The following is a 22,507-nucleotide window of genomic DNA, read 5'->3' on the forward strand; positions in this document are numbered from 1 at the left end:
ACTGGGTAGGTTTAGGGATGGGGTGGGTGTAGTTGTAAATTAAAAAATATTTTTGCTAAATGGAAATATGACAAATGGTGGTAAAAAAGTCACACGCTGCATTAAAATGAACACGCATTTAGATTGGTAACGACAGCCATACGTCATTTCATGACCTCACGTAACACGACACGGTCTTTATTTTTACACCAGCTAGAGGGCGCATGACTTTAAAACGTTAATATAGGTCGTAATAAGGTGCTAGAAAAACGACCTATAGAGTCTTATTTTTTTGGAGGACAGGTTGACTTTGGGCTTTCAATGGATGTAACAAAACCATCTTCTGGCTAGTCGATAATATTTTGTTAGATAACATTTTTAAATTTGAAACTGTATTACTTGTTATGGCTTTTGTTTGATATTAATTTTAGAATAATTGAACTTAATAGTTTTGGACAATATTAGGAATGTTAACCTAATTCAACTAAATGGCATTGAATTAACCTTACGTAAAAAAATGTACGTTTACTAGGGCCGGGACTCGATAAAAAAATTAATCTAATTAATTAGAGGATTTGTAATTAATTAATCGCATTTTAATTGCATATTAATATTTGACCTGAGACCAATGAGAAGTAATTTTTCACATGTATTTTTAGTATACCATTGAATAATGACTGAATACATAAGCTTAATCAACAAAATATAGTTCATTTATTTCAGTCCAGCAGACCAGTGCAATGTTTGCCATTAAGTGTAGCAAAAGCATATCTGTGATATTTGAGGCTCGATGTGCTGCGGTGATATGCTAATTCCTTGTTGTATAAATTGCACACAACCGTGCTCTTGTCGACGCTTCCATCCTTTTGTTTTTTAAAACAAAATTTCCAATCCACGGGGCCAAGAAAAGCGGTCTCATCAGCTTCTTCGCTCATGTTCACTATGGTTTGTTGTTGTCGTGACTCCGGAGCGCTAGTTGGTGTTCCAGTATAATCGGTCCGTTGAAACTCATTCATTGAAAAACGTTCCGCGGTGCAAAAATAAGTGTGGTTACATTTTTTATTTTTTTTATTTTTGCGTAATTAATCTTAATTAACGCGTTAAAGTCCCGTAATTAATTAATCTTAATAACGAGTTAAAGTCCCAGCCCTAACGTTTACTGAAACAAACAATGTTAAAAAAATAAGTAAAGCCAATGTATCATTATTTTGAGTGTAGTTTTTGAGGAGGTCAAATCAGAACAACATTACTATATTATGGATGGACCAAACTGTGTGCCGTACCAGCTCCACTTTCCCAAACCCGCCGACACCAAGCGTGACAGGCTCTCCTTGATAGCTTCCCTCCTGGTACAGTACAGGGACCAGATCTTTCAGCTTTAGAGTGGTTTCTGGCCTGGAGACAGCAATACACAGTATATATAATTCAGCAGAATTTACTACATTATGTATAATTCCGTTTCTAACTTATTCAAAAGGCTTTATTTAGCAGTAGACAGGCAGAACACAATAAAATACTTATTTAATGAAAGGCTTTAACAAGACATTATACTGAACTATTATGTATAAATATTATACATGAATTGAGGGCCAATTAAAGGTAAGACTTAATTTTAACGTGTCCTTGTTACACGTTGCACATATTTACTATAGTAATAACACCCTATAGTAATTACACTGTAAAATGCTGTTAACTTTACTTAATGTCTTAAAACCCTGTCACTGTCCCACAGGTGGGACGCTTGGCACTCTTTCTGTGATTGCCTTTTTTCATATCCTATATTTTATTAATCATCATAAATTAGGTATCATTTGAAAGCTTACGAACTCCAAATTCAGCCTGTGAAAACCGTTTTGAAATCGGACATTGCGTTACCATGGAAACGGTCCTCTAATTTCTTCTAACAGGCTCCTCCCCCTAGTGGGCGGTGTCGTGTTTCATATTACAAAATTTATTTTAACTACTTTATACTCTAAATCTTTTCTAATCTTGACAAAACACATATCGTTGGAAAGGTCAGGTTCCATATTTGGTGACTGTTTTGTGATGGAAGTGATATTATGGGATGGAAGTGATTATTTTTACAGAGCTTTACAGGGCTGCATTTCCTGAAACCTTCTTAACTCTACGTCATTCTTAAGTTATACCTTAAGGTATCCCTTAACGTTAATATGTGTTTCCTGAAACGATCTTAGTTAAGAATACCTTCTTTAAGTCATACTTTCGTCAGGTTGGCCTGGACCACTCTTAGCTATACCTTATCACCATTAACAGTTCATTCCACTAGTGGCCACCGCTGTGAAAAAAGCTTCTTTACATGTCCGTCTATACGAATATACAGTAATTCTGAAGTTGTAATATACAACCAGTGTTCAATTAGGCTAGTTGAATTGTTTTTTTTTTAATGCAAGGATTAAAATTGTCATAAAAAATGTCATTACAAACACTAATGGTTGTTAGCTTTTTAATGATATTATCCAAAGGTACATCAGCTGGCAAACCATTAGACAGGAAAGGCTTAGGAGCCAATATAAAGGGAATGATTGTGGAGGAGTTTAGTCAAACTATGGCAGCGAGACAGAGAATAGTTGTGCTAAATCAAAGACGGCGCCGTCCGCGGAGCCATTTAGTGTATGTGCACTATTTTATAAGTTAAAACTTTAGTCCCCTGGCTACCATGTCAGAAGCTGCTATTCAAAATATATTTCGCCTACCACGACAGCAAATTCAGCAGCTTTTAGATCTTGTTGGACCAACTTTGTTGAGATAAACTGGACGGAGCTAGCTCTGAAATCCAGCTGCTGGCAGCTCTCTCTTTTTTTTCTCCACCATAGCAGCTGATGTTTTGCGTGTTGCGTTTTTATTGACTAGGCCATCTAATAATATAAATGAGATATTTACACAATAATGTGAAGCAGCTGCTGCATGGGCAATCATCGCTGGTTGTGGAGTAAATCAAGACACTATGGAAAATATATTGTAATAATTTAAATGACGTGTGATGCTCATGATGCGGTTGAACATGAGATTGCTGGTTCATGCACTCATTTCAGAATTATGTAAAAGTTAGGTGCAATTCTGTTTGATAAATGAAAGATCAACTATTTCTGAAGTGCTTATTTTATAAAAAAACATATTTTTTTCCACATAACGCAGGGAAACAGCCCCTGCATAGAGTAAATAATCGATTCTTGAGCCATCGATATAAGCCGATTCAGCACCGCCGTCACAGACAGCACTGCTAACGTCACACTTAAGAAGGGTTACCTTAAACACCCTACTAAGGTATAGTTCGGGAAACACGCCTAGAAATGGGATACCTTCAGTTAAGTTATACCTTTAGAGTCTTCATAGCGCGCAAAGAGACAACGTTATCGGGAAATGCAGCCCAGGAAAATGCATCAAAAAAACAATCAATGTGACCCAGTGGCTGTTTTAGGTACAGCGCCTTAACAAAATCTCATGGGAACTTAAATTTTTATTGATACCAACTTCAAATTTGGAACACAACTTGGTTAGACATTTGGCTTTGATTTTGTAGTAATGTTATAGTACATTTTTTTGGTAAAATATATATTTTATATAAAATAAAATACAAATATAACAGTTTTTTCATTTACAGTTAATTTAAATTAAATTATTCTTTCATATTTTGAATAGCTTTTACTTCAGCAATAATCTGCCGAGTGTTTTCTTTAAAACAAGACCAAACTTAGGTTTATATTTCAATGCATTTTTGAATTACAGCCATTTATGTTTGGATAGTGCATTTTCAAAGGGGGGGGGGGGTGACAGTTAAGGGGTTTTAAGATAATTGTAAAAATCTAGTAATCTGTACTATTCACAAATTAATGCCTTTTGTACTCGTAAAATCCAAGTTAAGATTAATTGATTGGTTTAAGTGCCATTTTGACAAGCAAAAACAATTTTTGAAGAGCAGCATTTATTTGGAATATAAATCTTTCGCAACATTATAAATATTCTTTACAGTCATTTTACATTTATCAATGTAATGCATCCTTGCTAAAAGAAAATGAGACCCCAAACTTTTAAAGAGGAATGTTTAAAATGACTAAGAGTTTGTTCTCTGTCCTATTTAAATGATTAACTAAATATCTTACCCAGCTTTCTCAGGCTTTTCATCCTCCTCCAGTGAATCGGCACTAGAAAACAATGAACATAAATAAAACCACTGATGCAAAACACTAGAAAATAGATATAGCAGTTCAAAACTGCAGAACAGATTGCACAAGTATAGTCGATAGTTGATAATGAGCCACCTGTAAACAGATCAGGAATAGCACAAAATGTTTCCACCGCCTGTCAAATATATCACAGTTAGATAGCTAGCGAAGTAATGCTTTCTGCTTGAGGATTATTTTTTTCAAAAATCATAATTTCTCTACCTAACAAATAGCAAATTCTCAGTAAACGCCACAGATGCTCTTAAGCTTGCAGACATGGCAAATTACATGTTTTTATTTATCTTGGTGTTTTCCGTTCTTTTAGACCAGCACATTATGAGAACAAAAGGAGTCTCTGTATTGCAGAAAGCTGAACAGTCTCCACTCCACAGTGAAAAAGGCCTTTCCTCTTGATTACAGAGGAAATAATAATACACCACACGGGAGCTGAAGACTAGACTGAATATCTTTACAAATATAGAAGTCACAAAGCAGGAAAACTCACTCATCATGGAGCTCAAGGCTTTCAAAAGGAATGGTCTCCTCAAAAATTCTGTGAGAAATTAAGGAAAATGTTCATTTTTCAAACAAACCCTAAATCAAAGGAATTATGAACAAATTACAGCGCCTGCCTCCACTAATATTGGCACCGTTGGTAAAATACATCTGCATTGTTTATCCTTTCATTAAAAAATGCCAAAAATTCGAACCTTTCTTTGAAGTAAAACAAGTGAGAGTGGGAGGAAAATCTCCTTATGAAATAAATGTTTTTCTCTAGTTCATGTTAGCACCCAATTATTGCATCGTCCTTTTAATTCCAGCTCTGAGTCTTCTTCTGTAATGCCGGATGAGTTTGTAGGTCTGGGCTGCATTTCCCGATAACGTTGTCTCTTTGCGCGCTATGAAGACTAAAGGTATAACTTAACTGAAGGTATCCCATTTCTAGGCGTGTTTCCCGGTCGCTTAAGGTAACCCTTCTTAAGTGTGACGTTAGCATATCGATGGCTCAAGAATCGATTATTTACTCTATGCAGGGGCTGTTTCCCTGCGTTATGCGAAAACAATTATGTGCTTTATAAAAGAAGTACTTCAGAAATAGTTGATCTTTCATTTATCATACAAAACTGCACCTAACTTTTACATAATTCTGAAATGAGTGCATGAACCAGCAGTCTCATGTTCAACCGCATCATGAGCATCACGCGTCATTTAAATTATTACAATATATTTTCCATAGTGTCTTGATTTACTCCACAACCAGCGATGATTGCCCATGCAGCAGCTGCTTCACATTATTGTGTGAATAACTCATTTATATTATTAGATGGCCTAGTCAATAAAAACGCAACACGCAAAACATCAGCTGCTATGGCGGAGAAAAAAAAGAGAGAGCCGCCAGCAACTGGATTTCAGAGCTAGCTCCGTCCAGTTTATCTCAACAAAGTTGGTCCAACAAGATCTAAAAGCTGTTGAATTTGCTGTCGTGGTAGGCGAAATTTATTTTGAATAGCAGCTTCTGACATGGTAGCCAGGGGACTAAAGTTTTAACTTATAAAATAGTGCACATACACTAAATGGCTCCGCGGACGGCGCCGTCTTTGATTTAGCACAACTATTCTCTCTCTCGCTGCCATAGTTTGACTAAACTCCTCCACAATCATTCCCTTTATATTGGCTCCTAAGCCTTTCCTGTCTAATGGTTTGCCAGCTGATGTACCTTTGGATAATATCATTAAAAAGCTAACAACCATTAGTGTTTGTAATGACATTTTTATGACAATTTTAATCCTTGCAACTAGCCTAATTGAACACTGGTTGTATATTACAACTTCAGAATTACTGTATATTCGTATAGACGGACATGTAAAGAAGCTTTTTTCACAGCGGTGGCCACTAGTGGAATGAACTGTTAATGGTGATAAGGTATAGCTAAGAGTGGTCTAGGCCAACCTGACGAAAGTATGACTTAAAGAAGGTATTCTTAACTAAGATCGTTTCAGGAAACAAATATTAACGTTAAGGGATACCTAGAATGACGTAGAGTTAAGAAGGTTTCGGGAAATGCAGCCCTGAGCCCGTTCCATAATCCAGAATCTCTTCAGATTTCCAGCTTTTTTTTTCAGTTCGACACACATTCTCTATAGCAGGAGTCCCCAAAGTTGGTCCAATCAAACACACCTGAACCAGCTAATCAAGGCCTTTATGGGCCCTAGTAAGACATCGATTAGCTGGTTCAGGTGTGTTTGATTGGGGTCAGGACAGTGGCCCTCCAGGACCGAGATTGGGGACCCCCATAATGTTCAGGTCAGGAAATGGGACGGCCTTCATTTTGTGCTCAGTGACCCATTTTTGTGTTGATTTTGATGTTTGTTTCGAATTATTGCCCTGAAGGAAGATCCAACCACGGCCCATTATCAGATTTCTAGCAGAAGCGTCAGGTTTAGATGTTTGAACCTGTGAAGAAGTCCAGGACCTCCAGAAAACAATCGGCCAGAACATTAAAGCTCCAGCGGTGTATTTAACCGTAATGGGGCTTTATCCCATCTGGTGTCATCTCTAGTGTCACCTGAGCACAGAACCAGATCCGTCTGAAGATCCAGTCGTGTCTGAACTGAATCTGCTGAGTTTGATTCTGGACTTTTCTTCAAACAATCCCAAACAACTTGTGTTTTTTACGTTTTTTTAGGCTTTCTGAGCCCAAGAGATCTGTGATCTTGGCGAGTCTTTTTCCACTCAAACGCTTCTCCTCTCGTACATTAGAACGATACAAACACACACACACACACACACACACACACACACACACACACAACCTTAATTATTGCCCTGATGGTGAAAATGGGGATTTTCAATGCTTTGATGATGGTTAATTTGAGCTTTGTGTTTCCTCATATTTACATGAAAGATAATATACTTCAGAGATATTTAACTTATAAGAATTTCTAGGGGTGCCAATAATTGTGACCAACATGCATCAGAGAAAAACAATTGTTTCATAATGAGACCCCCCCCCCCCCCCCACACACACACACACACACACACTCTCAATTGTTTTACTTCAATGAAAGGTTCGAATTTTGTGCATTTTCTGAATGAAAGATCAAAAGGATAAACAATGCAGATTTATTTTCACAGCCGCCTTTGGTCATATTTACCAACAGTGCCAATATTAGTGGAGGGCGCTGTATGTAAAGTAATATTGTCATCACGGACATCAAACTCACTCTTTATCAATGGAAAAGCAAGTGACAACTCCAACAGCTGTGCATGTGGCTGTCCTCAGGATCTCTCTGGATTGTACACAATAGATGATTTGGTTGACTTTTACATTTAAACTAGATAGAACAATTATTTATTTCTGATATAGTGCTAATGTTGTCAGGCAACAGTGACTATGGTTACCGTATTAGAGCCAGTTCTCCAAAATGTTCCCCCTCACCCATCGTACGAATTATTTTCTGCTGTCCGTTCACTTTTTTCGTCACTAATACCTAATGAAAAATGGTTGCTTTAAGTAAGATTTTGGTCACACTTTCAATTAGGTTCCAATTCTCACTATTAACCATGACTTTTGCCTCAATAAACCCAATATTACTATTTATTAAGAGTTAGTGAGGTAGCTGTTAAATTTAGATTTAGGGATGTAGAATATGATGCAGAATAAGGCATTCATATGTGCTTTATAAGTCCTAATAAACAGACAATATCTTAGTAATATGCATGATAATAAGCAACTAGTTCATAGTGAGATTCGAACCCTAAACTGAAGTGTTAGCCATTCTGTAGCTTCTTTTATAATATGGATGAGAAATATGTGCGCAGTTTCACATGTATAAATGCATACATTTAGTGTAAAAGTGCTGGAAAACTCATTTTTAGATTAAACCCTCATTAAATGCATGCACTTTATATTAAACAAAATCTCAAAGTGCTACAGAATTAAAACAATCAACAACAATAATTAAATTAGTAAATAAAGTAAAATAAATAAAACTGAAATATTAAGAAGTAACAAATATAATAAAAGCTCTGCTAAAAAGGTGGGTTTTAAGACCATCCTTTAAAGCATTTACAGTCTGTGGGGTCCGCATATAATATATATAATACAAAAACCTGTCTGCGTACAGAAATATAAATGTTTTAATGAGTTTCTTTTACCTCTCCTTTTAGAATGATATAAAAAGTATTGCCCTCTTCTCCTTCTCGGACAATGACTTCCTCGTTCTGAAACTTCACCTTGCAGGGGAACAAACATGGATAAGACATTAAATCACATCATGTTTAAAAGAAAATATTCCTGATATACAGAACAAAAGACGATCACAAATTTAACTTTAATCCATCTGTGACTAAACATACTTCTGACTTCTCTAAAATACACATTCATAGTTAAATGAGGACATCCATTTTCCCATCTCCAAGTCAGGGATTCATTGAAATATTGATATTTCATTAAATATTTGGCCAGACTTTGAAACCCTGCATCACAGTGGCGTGACGAAGGCTGTCCCAATCTGGAGGATATGACAAATTGATCCTTTGCGGCCTTGTCTACCCCAGAATTCATTACACACCATCCAACAAAAAAAAAGGTACAGTGGAGGTACAATTTTGTTCCATGGGGATCAAAATATATAACTGTATCTTTAAAGGTACACAATTGGTCCTTAGGGTCCAATTATCCCATAGTTTTCCTCAGTTCGGTCCTAGAGAGCCGCTGTCCTGCAGAGTTTGGCTCCAACCCTGAAAGACGTCTATAGAAGCTCGTATTGAGAATTAACAGGTTTAGCTTTTGATGTTTTATTGAAAAAGTTTGGTCACCATTATGGAGATCAGTGTTTCCTTTAGGTGGGCCGTTTGACTCGGATTCTTAAGTGAGTTTGTGGTTTTTGTTACAGTGGAAATAAAACATAATCTGCTCAAAACAAACAAAGTAAAAAAACAGTATCAGGAAGAATAATGCTTGACTAAACTCATCAGGCGTTTTAAATATATAGATTTTTAAAAACATTCTAAAGGGGGAACGTTTAGACACACACATAATAATAATAATCAGCAATCTCATGAATCTCAACAATGGTGACATACTTAATGCTGCAATGCATGCTGGGAGCTGTGAGTTTTATACTGGGGTGGCTTAGAAGGGTTGGAGATAAACTCTGGAGGACATCAAATCTCTAGGACTGAACTGGCCTATCCCTGACTGAGAGGTACAAAAATGTACCCCAGTGACGGCCACTTGTACCTTAAAAGGTAACATTTTTTTACTTTTTTTGACAGTGAAAAATGAAATGAATCTTGTCAAATTTCGCAAAAAAAGAGAAAAAAAACTAGCAAATGCAAATTAGTTGCATTTCCATCAAGTTGCTCGAGCGGATGACGGTGGTAACCTAGTAACCAACTGTAAATAAAAGACCATCAGGGGAAACAGCCGCAGAGATAATCAGAGATTGGGCTTAAATTGATATCAGTTCGCTACATAGTGATTATGTAAATATCAACACAACCAACACCTGATGACAATTTCTTTGTGCTTTCATTGCCATAACTAATATGTTTTATAAACTCAGTTAAAGTAGCCAGAAAAAAGGTTTTACAAGTCAAGAGCTCAACTAATGCAAACACTGATCACCATAATAGTGACTCTGTCCTTCAGTGATTCTGCTTGTTAACAGGAGGTGTTCATCACTAATGCTCAATCATTACTCAATTCATCATTTAATTGTTTTATTATAGGGCTAGTTCACCTAAAAATTAAAATTATTTCATTAATTACTCCCCCTAATGTCGTTGGACACCCGTAAGACCTTCGTTCATCTTCAGAACACAAATGAAGATATTTTTGTTGAAAGCTGAGAAAGGCTTCAGAAAGGCCTCCATTGGCATTCAGTACATTCCCACTCCCAAGACCCATAAAGGCACTAAACACATCGATCATTTTACAATGCGACGAAAATAGTTATTGTGCGCACAAAAATCAAAATAACAACTTTATCCACCAAGTTATTGACGTGAACTCGACGCATGCGCGAGAATATGACTCAGCTCCACCGTTCAATACATGACCCGGAAGAGGAGGAGCGCCGCTATCGCCTGAGTTCTTCTTCAGAGACCTACACGGAAGACAATAACTTGGCGGATAAAGTCATTATTTTTATTTTTTATAACTATTCTCGTCGCTTTGTAAAATGATTGTACAGCCGCTGTAGTGAGATTGACTTTGTGTCGATGTGTTTAGGGCCTTTATGGGTCTTGTGAGTGGGAATGTACTGAATGCCAATGGAGGCCTTTCTGAAGCCTTTCTCAGCTTTACACTAAAATATCTTCATTTGTGTTCTGAAGATGAACGAAGGTCTTACGGGTGTCCAACGACATGAGGGGGAGGAATTAATGAAATCATTTACATTTTTTGGTGAACTAACCCTTTAACTTTCACACTGCTTCAGTGTTACTTTAAACACACTTCAGTGTGGACTCAAATAAAGTAGTGCTAATTTAACAGTTTTTTTTTTCTTGGTTTTTACAAAAGATTAAAAATAATGAATATTTTGTTCACTTATGGGACTTGGAAGGGTTCAATTTGAGCATGTTTTTTTCCATTGTCACTGTCCTTGTCAGAGTCATTTCCCAGTACATTCAGCATTTGCCTCATATTCACCATCTCAACCATATTCCCAAAACTATCGTCTTTAAAATCAATATTTTGCTCACTGACAGCTTCTTCACCAGATCCAACATCAGTGGCAGTAACACTAATGTTTGATATAATATGTGTTTAAGGGTTAAGAAATAACGTTTCTGTAATACGCCTCCTGAACCCCTCCTCAAGGATTGAAAAACCACTAGCTTAAACAACAGTTTGACGTAATGAAAACTATTGCAAACAACAAAATCTTAATGATGGCCATTTTTTTGTAAGGTCTCTGGTCAGTGAGTGACTATAGGATATCATTTGCATTAATCGGTACTTTATGATGATAGGATTTCTCTCAGAATATCTTAAAACACATCTAGTCCTATTTTAAGAGCGATAAATCTGGAACATAGTAAAATACATATCCACATAGTTATAAGACAAAGTAAAGGAGATCTGGGGGACTTTTTGTGTAAACGTGCACTAAATTCTCAAAAGTGGGTTAGCAAAATTACATTTCCCAAATGCTAATACAATTTTAAACAAAATTTGTGTCTCATTTTGACAGCATCTGGTATATTTTCTCCAAAAATCCTTAATTTACAATATTTCCTTATTATAAAAACCTAATTATTATTTATAAGATTAAAGTCGTACTGACTTCCTCCATGGAATCAATGATCTTTGACAGCTGCACATCATTCAGGGCCTTCAAAGTGCGAGCCCTGGTGGAAACAATTATCAATAATAGAACTTACTCCGCAATAATAGACTTATACACATGATGGACAACATATACACACATTGGACATTGCATGCAAAGCAGCAAAGTAACTGATGTTTTTCTAATACAGGCTAAATACAAGCTTGAAGTAAAGTATCTTACGTTTTCAGGAAGCCCATGAGTTGCTCTCGTTTCATCTTGGATTTGTTGGTCATGATGCTTCGATATGTTTGTCTCTCAATACACCATAACTTTACTGCAGTGACGACTGTAGGTAAGAGAGTATTAAAACACTTCTTTACCACATCAGCAGGAGGTGACCCCCATCAGAATCATAACTGACCTGTGACAGATGCTGTGCGTTTACAGTTGTATAGAATGGCCAGTTCCCCAAACATATCGCCAGACCTTAAAGTTCGCAGATCACGTCCAGCCTGAGTGACCTTCAGCTCCCCCGCTAGAATCAAAATGAAATTTAGGTTTATCAATTCAATCTCACAATTGATTTTTTTCTTCCCATTTTAAGAGAGAACTGACCTGTGCTGAAATAGAGAATTGCATGACACTTTACTGAGTTCTTTTACGTCTTGACTTTCTTTTACATCAAGACATCCACCATACACTTCAAAAAAATTTGGAATTAAGATTTTGATTGCAGTCAAAATACAGTAAAACGTAATAGATAATTAAATTTTAAAATCATAACAAAATTATATTTCACTATATCTTAGAATGTAATTTATTTCTGTGATCCAAGCTGAATTCACAGTATCATTACTCTGGACTTCAGTGTCACATGATCCTTCAGAAAGATCACGTGACCCAGTTTTTGTTGCTTAACATTTTTTGTGGAAATTATGATAGGACTACCATTCAAATGTTTAGGGGAAGGAAGGAAGGAAGGAAGGAAGATTTCTATTATTTTTTCTAACTAAATATATTTCAGTGAACTTTCTATTTATCAAATAAACCGTAAAAAATGTATCCACAAAAATATTAAAAAGCACAACAACAAAAACATTATGTTACTCTTTTTACTGTATTTTTGATCAAATAAATGCAGCCTTGGTGAGCATGGGAGACTTCTTTCAAACGCATTACAAATATTCCATCATTTAATTAATTAATGAATTGTTCCACATTTTAGACCAGTAGTGTACGTATATATTTTTTAAAGTAATTGTTACTATGGAGGTCTGTAATGTAGTCCTACACGGGATTACTAGCCCTTGGGGTTATTTTACAGCCTGTTTTATAAAAGGTAAAAGACGCACGTGAACACAGTGTCTGGGGCTCCCACTGAGATGATTTTGACAGAAATAAAATTGCAGAGAAGCTCTGGTAATTGTTACATCACCCACCTTCCCAAATAAAAAGAATATAAACAAGGCTTAAAACACTGGCTGAATTCGGAGCTGCTTATTACCATTACTTATTAGCATGTCTTTATAGTAAGGTTATCTGTAAATATAAATATGCATTTCCGAATTCAACATCACTTAACTTAGCATGTAGTTAGTTCTCCTTACACATACACACCAGCGACAATGTACATGCTGTCTCCATCTGTGCCCTCTCTGATGATGACATCCCCAGGACGACAGTCCTGAACCTTCATCAGTTCAACCATCATACTGATCTGCTCCTCATCCAGACGACGGAGAAAGTCGTTCTTACCGATGGCCTTTGCGATCTGAGCGGCCTCACTGATTACCATACACATACAAACAAAGCATGACGTAACTTTTGAGGTTAGCAAATCAAAAGTATTGATTTATTTATTTTAAGACAAGAGTTGGGTTGGGTTGGATTCACAGGATTCTTGATTAGTATAAGTTACCTGGCAGTTTTTTTTACTCTATTGGCATTAATTTCCAGGACTTCTGTTACTTGCTCCGGGGCCATAACAGCTGCCCGACTCTGTCGAACCTCAGGCATTTCATTACTGTTTCGTTGAGTGCTGCAATCTGACAGACAACATTAGAAGTGATAAAACTCTTTTGTGTTATACATTTATAATATTGTGAAAAAAATAACTTTAGCTGAATGCTTTGAATGTTAGTTCTTCCATGTTTTTTGATTACCCAATAGGTGAACTAATCGCCCTTACTCACCCAAAGTCCAATGTATATAAGTCAACACTCAAGAGTGTTAAAAGTTACTCTGAAGCAGTATTAAAGTTAATGAGATAATTAAGTGATTCATTGAGTGATGAGTTGGCATTAGTGATGAACACCTGCTGTCAACAAGCAGAATCACTGAAAAATAATGGTGAGTCACCATTATAAGGTCACCATTATAGTGATCAGTGTTTGCTTTAGTTGGGCTATATTCATGAGATAATGTATTCATGCTGCAATGCATGCTGGGAGCCATGGATGAGTTTTGATTGCGCTGATTCTTGATGTATGTGTGTGTGTCTAAATGAAAGTGATTCAAAGCTTTTTGAACAGAACGTCCTCTGATTCAATTAAAAATGCTGGATCTTGTGCTATAAAATCACAGGGCTGCTGTAATCAGAAAATAAATCTAACTCAGAGATTACGCTTTAAATGTGTTTCATGAGTTCCCACTTACATTGTGATGGCATCTGATGAGAGTTTATTAAATTGAAGTGAGGAGATGGGGTGGTGGAGGGATGCTAAAATAAAAATGGTCAACGAGAGGAGGTAAATCTGTAGTATAAGTACACCTCTTATCGTTGATCAGATTGATTAGCTTACCATGCTCCACCTGTGTTTAATTAGGTTTAATTATCTGACGTGCTCCCCTTGTTTATTAGGTTTGATTAGCTGACGGCTCCGTTGTTTAATTATCTTTTAGTGCTCCTCCCGAAATTAGTTAATAAAACTTCACTTAGTGATTCAAATCACAACATGATGATTATGTCAAAAACATAACCAACAACATCTGATCACACTTTGCTTTGGCTACTACAACTGTCAGACAAAATCAAATATTGCAAGGGTCAAGAGCCCAACTAAAGCAAACACTGATTACCATAATGGTGACTCTGTCCTTCAGTGTTCATCACTAATGTTAAATAATCACTTAATTAATCATTTCATTATCTCATTAACTTGACATCTGAACCAGCACTGCTTCAGTGTTACTTTTAACACTATTGAGTGTGGACTCAAATAAACTCTGAGGAGAGTTCATTTAACACTGGGTTTTTACTGTGTATATGATGTATGAATTGTGCTAGCTTTAAGCAAAACCATCATTTTAATCAATTTTAACATGTTATATGTTACAATTAATGTTTCATTAATAGTAACTACGGCAGACAATTGATTAATGTTTTTTAATTGTGATTTAATCACACCATTTTAAAGGGTGATTCTCAAAAAACTATATTTTCTGCCAGCTTTTTTCATAGTTTTCATCAGCCAGTATTGTCTTACCGATCTCATCCAATCGTTTCTGCAGCACCTGTAACAATCTCTCTTTTTGTTCAAGCTGTCTCTCTGTAATAAGAAAACAATATTCTAGTGTGCATTGAAATAATCATGTGCAGTGAAGAGCAGTAATCGTTCATATCTTGGTATAGTGGTCTTACTCAGCTCCTGATTCTGGTTCTGGAGTTCCTGGTTGAGCTGGCATTCTTTCTCCAGCATTTGTCGGAGCTTCTTAAGTTGGACTTCCATTGGCCTGATGAGATTCACCTTTACCAGAGCAGCATGGCACTAACAGAGAGCAGTACAAACTCACACATCACACAGCTAACAGTTCATATTTAAACATTTAACAAAGAAATGTGTAAACATGCTGATTCATTGAACCAGTCTTTAAAATGAATGAATGACCATCATCTAATCACAGCATTTATTAAAAAGTTTTCCAGGCCAGTGGATTATTTAAAAGCAATATTACCTTTTGTGTTAATAGCACAACACACTAGCAGATATTTATAACTTAGTACTGTAGCTTTTATATAACATTAACAATAGTACTTAGTGCATGATTAGGTTCAAGAGAAGATGGAACGTCTAGGTTACTAATGTAACGCCTGTTTCCGTTAACGCCAGTCACTGACGAATTAGGATCTTGCATGAGAGCCCAATCACCTTCGAGTGGTAACAAAACAAGCCAATGGACATTGGTGAGTAAGATTTGCATTGCGAACCACACCTTGCACTGTGGGTAGCTAAGGAAGCATGCGGGACGTTCGCTGAAAGGTTCGCTGAGAAGACGAGCCCGCGCCTGGTCACTCAGCAGTGGACACAGGGATTGTGGACATGGGAGCTCATGTCCATTCCATCTTTCAGGATACAGGGATACATTAGTAACCTATGCATACCCTAACAGTCAGTCACGTTTAACATTACAAATTGGGATTCCTAAAAAAAGGCCACAATCACTACAACTTCTAGCACCCCAGGTAAGCCGCCTAATTCATGCACTAACGCCCAGGAAAAAGCAACATTCAGAGTGGAGTGAGCTATCACCCCAAGGGGGCAGGGCTCGCCTTGGGGACTGGTTCGCCAAAACTGTGGCATCTACTATCAAGTGGGCCAACCTCTGTTCAGAAAAAGCCTTTCCCCTTCTGCTGGCCTCATCTTTGTTTCTGGCTTTCTTTGCAACATATGATAGTATTTTAGTAAACACTCTAATACCACAAACTCCCATAAAAAGTCAAGAATCAAACTGCCCAACTAAAGCAAACACCGATCCCCATAATAATGGCCAAACATTTTTAATAAAACATCAGCATCTAACCCTCTTTTAATTCTCAAAAATAACTTATGTAGATGAATGGCAGAAATAAAGTCAATCTGTTTAGTACAAAGTGCAGCTGGTAATACTGTTTGTAGAGTTTAATCCTCCTCTGCTGAGATCTTGAGAGAGTTAATGTCCTCTTTTATCTTCAGTTGATTTAACATAAGGCTGTGGCTGAAAGTCAGTTCTTGTGTTTCTATTTTCTTCAATGACCTTGCTTGTTAACAACAGGTGTTCATCACTAATACTCAGTCATCACTTAATTATCTCATTAACTTTAACTCTGATTCAGAGTTATTTTAATACTCATTAGAGTGGGATAACCCAGGATCAGTTCTCCTCTGGCCAATGAATGAACACGTTTCATTAAGATTCAGACTGAAAAGAAACATGACTCAGATTGGGCATTTAGAGAAGAAACCCATCAACGAACAGACACAACTTTAAAGCATAAGCGCAACTCATAGAGGGCTCTAGCTAAAGTCATCGTGTCTACTACCACAGGGGGTAGTCCTCCACCACTTAAGTACTGTATGGTGCCATGTCCCTGAGAAAGCAGGTCCTTCTTCTGGGGAATCCACCCAGGAGGAACTGGGGCCAAACACATTGCGTTTCTGCGTTTGCAATTTGTACGGATACTTGAGAACGGCCGGATTCAAAACAAGCAGATTTAAGATTAAATGTAACCCACCACCTTTCTTGGGTACAATCAGAGGTGGACAAAGTACACAACTTCATTACTTGAGTTCAAGTAAAAGTGCTCCTGGTCAAATATTACTCTGTTACAAGTGAAAGTTGTAAAAACTGATTTTTACTTAAGTAATTGTTTTTACTTAAGTATTTGTTTTCAAAAGTACTTAAGTATTACATTTCCTTTTTTATGTCACCGCATTATTTTATTATTGTTGTATAAATGCACATTATGCCATCATGGTTTAAGCCCGTCAGTGATGCTCCATCTGACATACTAGCATACGACTAACTTAAACTCATTTAAATACTTGTAGAAAAGTTACAAAGCTCTTTATAAAGCTGCTGTCACTTTAAGGCCGAATGCACGGATCTAATACACTGATACACATCTGATATTCTCCCATCTGTTCACCTTCACTTAAGACATAATCAACTTTATTTGTGTGAATACTCTACAAAATGAGCATTTGGACATCCGCTGTCTACCATTTTGCTATAAACTATAAATCAGTGTTCAAAAACCCAAACACATTTTAAAGACTCCACTGACTTTCAAAGCTGCTACAGAAATGACTTTCGACTTCGAGGACCTTAATGGAAATTAAGTGGAGTAAAAAGAATGATATTTGTCTTTCAAATGTAGTGAACTTAAAGTCATAAGTTTCCAAAAAAATAATGCTCCAGTAAAGTACAGATACTCAAAAAGATTAATTAAGTACAGTACTCAAGCAAATTTACTTAGTTACTGTCCACCTCTGCGTACAATGAAGTAGGGGCTGTAAAACTTTGACCTCATATTTACTGTAGGGCCTGACTGTCTCCATCACATCCTTCGCCAGTAGTCTGATAGTCCAAATGAGGCCAGCATGATGGGCTGGGGAGCGCTAGCCAGGCTCACAGACACCGAGCAAGTTGAACCAGTGGGACCACAGACATACCCACTATAGGGGAGAAAGGTGGAGGACAGGGACCCGACCTGAAGGCAGAGCGTCCCGGAGTGCCAAAATTTTAAGGCAACCAGGTAAAAAAAAATGTACAGTGTTCCTATCATTTACCTCATAACACAAAGTCTGATGCCTCATCATTATGATCATCAGCTAATGCGTCAACAGCCATTATCAGAAGAACAGAAATTACAATCACACAGCACACATAAAAAAAGCTTTTATACAGCCAGTCACAAACATATACACTGTTTTATTATTGTATTATCATCTATTTCAGATTAAACTGTTTTTTAATGTCATGCAGAAACAAAATCAATGTAAATTGACACTTTTGGACAGTTTCTTTATGTTAACGCTGACCGTTCTTAGGCAGAATAAACTGGGTTACACTTTATGCTGCTAGTCAAAAGTCAGAAATAAGTAGAAATGACTTTCATTTCAATGGAATCCATTTTATGAGGCAGCATTTTAAAAGCCAATGTTAACCTTTGAGGAAATGATTAGCTAGCCTCATTGCCCTCTATGCTGTACGCTTTATGACTGAAGAGGTGTTCAGGGTCTACTAAAATCCTGCTAGTAACCATTGCTTGCTAAAGACAATTTGAGGGTTGGTGGACAACATGATGGGTAACTAGAAGCTTTTATACCTGTGCAGAGATATTAAATGTTCTTTAGATTAGAGCTCTCTGTCCCATCACATGCCTAGGATATTGCCAAGGCGTAGCTAGATAAATATAAGGCATTGCCTGGTATCCAACAAAAAAACAACAATACACTGTTAATCCATCCAAATAATACCGTTTGTCATTTCTCCTGACCATAATCAAATCTTTTATCTGTTAATGAAGCCTACCTGAACACTCAAGCTCTCTCACTCGCTCCAGATCGGTGTGTTCTGGCAGAAAGATCAGCTTGATGGACATAAATCATTAACCTGACGCTCCACCCTTCGCCACAGGTAAGAAGGAAATGTGATTAGAACAGACCTAGAAGAAAATATTCATGCTCAGACATTCCTCTTTCACTGCTCAGCAGATTCATTAAAGCTCTCAGTTATGGTTTATCAACTTCAGATGTGTCTCATAACAGTCAATAAAAGAGAAATAATAAACACGAAGGACAGAAAAATGGAGGCTAGTGAGAAAAGCTTACTTCTTAATTGCTGAGCCCACGTCTACAGGCGCAGCAGCGGTGTTGTGTAGAGCACTGAGCTCTGGGTGTCACTGCAGAATCATTTTTCTGTTTCAGGACAGCAATATTCTGTAATATTTCTGTCATTTTGTGGTTAACTAATTTCTATACAATATGAATTGTTTATCTGTTAAAAATACTGAATCTGTGCACGTCTTATGTTATTATTGGAGCTCTAATTTGTTGTCGTGTATGGTAACATGGGGAGGGGACATGTTAGTTATGACGGTGATAATACACCAATCAGGCATAACATTATGACCACAGGTAAAGTGAATAACACTGATTATCTCTTGCCATCTGTTAGTGGGTGGGGTATATTAGGCAGCAAGTGAACATATTGCCCTCAAAGTTAATGCATTAGAAAGATGGGCGAGCGTAAGGATTTGAGCGAGTTTGACAAGGGCCAAATTGTGACGGCTAGACGACTGGGTCAGAGCATCTCCAGAACTGCAGCTCTTGTGGGCTGTTCCCGGTCTGCAGTGGTCAGTATCTATCAAAAGTGCTCCAAGGAAGGAACAGCGGAGAACCGGCCACAGGGTCATGGGCGGCCAAGGCTCATTGATGCACGTGGGGAGCGAAGGCTGGCCCGTGTGGTCCGATCAAACAGACGAGCTACTGGAGCTCAAACTGCTCCAGAAGTTAATGCTGGTTCTGATAGAAAGCTGTCAGAATACACAGAGCAGCTCAGTTTGTTGCGTATGGGGCGGCATAGCCGCTGACCAGTCAGGGTGCCCATGCTGACCCCTGACCCCGCCAAAAGCACCAACAGTGGCACGTGAGCATCAGAACTGGACCACGGAGCAATGGAAGAAGGTGGCCTGGTCTGAGGCCCCAGGATGCACTATGGGAAGAAGGCGAGCTGGCGGAGGCAGTGTGATGCTTTGGGCAATGTTCTGCTGGGAAACCTTGGGTCCTCCATCCATGTGGATGTTACTTTGACACGCTCCACCTACCTAAGCATTGCTGAGACCATGTTCAGCCTTTCATGGAAACACAATATTAGGAATGATTTGTATATATTGTGGCCACAAGATATTAATTTGTGGGAACGTCATATTAACTCGTGGGAATTTGATTATAAGTCTTATGTTGAGGGAATGACATTGCAAAACAGCCTCATAGCAACCTGGAATAATCAGAAATTGATAGGCCCATAATAATATTTATTTTTAATTAAGAAAAAGAGCAGAATTAATAAATTATTATATTAACACATTGCCTATTGGATTGTATTGTGATGGTGCCAATGGACAGCAAGCATTCGAATGCAGTTTATTATTAATAAATGATAAAAGGATATGTAAGAACATTAAATAATGTAGGCCTACAAGAAAACTATTTTATCTATCCCGTCCTACAGCCTTTTAAATCTTGTCTTAATTTTTTTAAGCAACATTCCCCAACACTGGTAATGAGCCGTATCGCCCATCAGGGGCTGGAAGGGTCACGCTAACCCTGACCTCTTGAGCTCCACTAACGCTCTACTGGCCTCTGGTGGTCAAACGGCCTCCAGTTTGTGTCACGGTCACATTTAAAAGATGAGTCCAACATGTCCTGCCATCAGTTCTGTCCAGCATAAATAATGTTCAAACTGATTTAGGGTTTGTGTTCTGTAATGAAGATCCAGATCATGACCCAGAGAGAGTTGTGGTGTTTTTTATTATAATAAACAAAGACCGTTCTTGCATTGTTATCACTGATTTTCATTTTTTTGTAAGCATGAGCATTGGCATTACTAGTTGCACTGCAAAAAATGCTCTTCTTATTCAGTATTTCTTTCTCGTTTCCAGTCCAAATATCGAAATATTCTTAAATCAAGATGCATTTACTAGATCAGTAAAATGACGAGATATTTTTTGTTCTTGTTTTCTGGGGAATATATCTAAATGAAGTGAGTTTTTGCTTAAAACAGGCTAAATGATCTGCCAATGGGGTGAGAAAAATAATCTTATTTCTGTTTGGGACGGAAACAAGAAACAAGATTTCAATCAGAAATAAGATTATTTTCCTCACCCCATTGGCAGATCATTTTGCCTGTTTTAAGCAAAAACTCACTTCATTTAGATTTTATTTTCAACGAAACAAGAAAAAAATATTTACGTTGTTTTACTTATATTGTAAATGCATCTTGATTTAAGAATTGTTAGATATTTAGACAAGAAACAAGACAAAATTACTAAGTGAGAAGAGCATTTTTGCAGTTTGTGAAATACTCAAGTGCAGTTTGAATATATATATATATTGTTTACTGATCTGATGAGAGGGGTCAGGTGGGGTGAGAGGTGGGTGAGTTTAACAGATTTAGTGTCATCTTTCAGACTGGAGGGTAAGATAATATGTATCGACCTTCCTAATCCTCTGATCCCTTACTTCTTCTCCTCTTCTTACCTACATCTAACCCTCTTTTTACCACTTACTGTCTGCCACTTATAGCGGTTTTTGTCTGCTTTAGTCTATCCAGATTACAGCTAATGCTCATGTTTGTGTGGTTGTTTTGAGGGTTTGAGGGTCAAACGCAGACACTGTCACCAGACAGAGCTCATTAACGCCACAGACAAAACAAACAGCAGACTTTTTTATTATTTTGATAAAACAAGTATTTAACATTAATGAATTACCTTTAATGCTAATTATGCACAGCTCTGTTAGCTCCAATGGTTATTTATCATTAGTAAGACCCTATAATGGCACAGCAATGGCACAGTAAATTATGGGTAAAATCACATTGTTTGGTGAAAAAAGATCTTTTCCTATAAAAGATGAGACCACAATTTAGACTGTAAGAGAAACGTACCTTAGCTTGAACCATGACGTCCATATATTTAATATTTCACCTTCTTAACCCTATATGGTCCTTCGGGACAAATGTGGTCAAAATCTTTTTTTGTTTATTCCTTCAATAGTTCCCTTAATCTGAGCGGTATAAGACTTGACTGTACTTTTCCCAGTTTGCCACTAAACACACTGAGTTGGATTTGATTCAATAATGTTAAGTGGTTGGAGAAAAAAAAACTTAATTGGTCCTTAGTCCTATAGGAAATGAATGAGACTATAATTCAGAGCCATTTTTTATTTGTCCAATAAAAATTAATAAATCCAACAATGCAGATCATACACACACACACACACACACACACACACACACACACACATGAAGAGGTGAGCCTATACAACATTCTCAATGTGGCAAACGCACACACACACACACACACGAGAAGAGGTGAGCCTATACAACATTCTCAATGTGGCAAACACACACACACACACACACACACACACACACACACACACACATGAAGAGGTGAGCCTATACAACATTCTCAATGTGGCAAACACACACACACACACACACACACACACACACATGAAAAGGGGAGCCTATACAACATTCTCAATGTGGCAAACACACACACACACACACACACACGAG

At 37.3% G+C, this 22,507-nt stretch overlaps 2 protein-coding genes across 3 annotated transcripts in view; one reads left to right on the top strand and one right to left on the bottom strand.

The window, feature by feature from the left end:
• The window catches only part of prkg3 (protein kinase cGMP-dependent 3), a 31,872-nt gene extending 13,043 nt beyond the window's left edge, over positions 1-18,829 (bottom strand). Inside the window, exons 1-14 of the mRNA XM_067416728.1 lie at positions 18,737-18,829; positions 15,084-15,210; positions 14,929-14,991; positions 13,362-13,488; positions 13,061-13,227; positions 11,865-11,978; positions 11,684-11,789; positions 11,459-11,522; positions 8,322-8,399; positions 7,566-7,654; positions 7,388-7,453; positions 4,669-4,716; positions 4,101-4,142; positions 1,263-1,374 (exon numbers count right to left, since the gene is read on the bottom strand). Coding sequence (XP_067272829.1) covers positions 1,263-1,374; positions 4,101-4,142; positions 4,669-4,716; positions 7,388-7,453; positions 7,566-7,654; positions 8,322-8,399; positions 11,459-11,522; positions 11,684-11,789; positions 11,865-11,978; positions 13,061-13,227; positions 13,362-13,488; positions 14,929-14,991; positions 15,084-15,171 — 1,164 coding nt within the window. The 5' untranslated portion in view covers positions 15,172-15,210; positions 18,737-18,829. The remainder of the gene's footprint in view (positions 1-1,262; positions 1,375-4,100; positions 4,143-4,668; positions 4,717-7,387; positions 7,454-7,565; positions 7,655-8,321; positions 8,400-11,458; positions 11,523-11,683; positions 11,790-11,864; positions 11,979-13,060; positions 13,228-13,361; positions 13,489-14,928; positions 14,992-15,083; positions 15,211-18,736) is intronic.
• Positions 1-22,507, top strand: part of nrl (neural retina leucine zipper) — a 65,682-nt gene that overhangs the window by 17,023 nt on the left and 26,152 nt on the right. The window contains exons 2-3 of one of the 2 annotated variants that reach the window (XM_067416732.1): positions 17,744-17,957; positions 18,732-18,841. The exons of the other annotated variant lie outside the window; for it this stretch is intronic. The gene's annotated coding sequence lies outside the window, so the exon portion shown is untranslated. The remainder of the gene's footprint in view (positions 1-17,743; positions 17,958-18,731; positions 18,842-22,507) is intronic. 2 annotated transcript variants of the gene reach the window in all.

Source organism: Pseudorasbora parva, chromosome 15 (genome assembly GCF_024679245.1).
Source record: "Pseudorasbora parva isolate DD20220531a chromosome 15, ASM2467924v1, whole genome shotgun sequence".
NCBI lineage: Eukaryota > Metazoa > Chordata > Actinopteri > Cypriniformes > Gobionidae > Pseudorasbora > Pseudorasbora parva.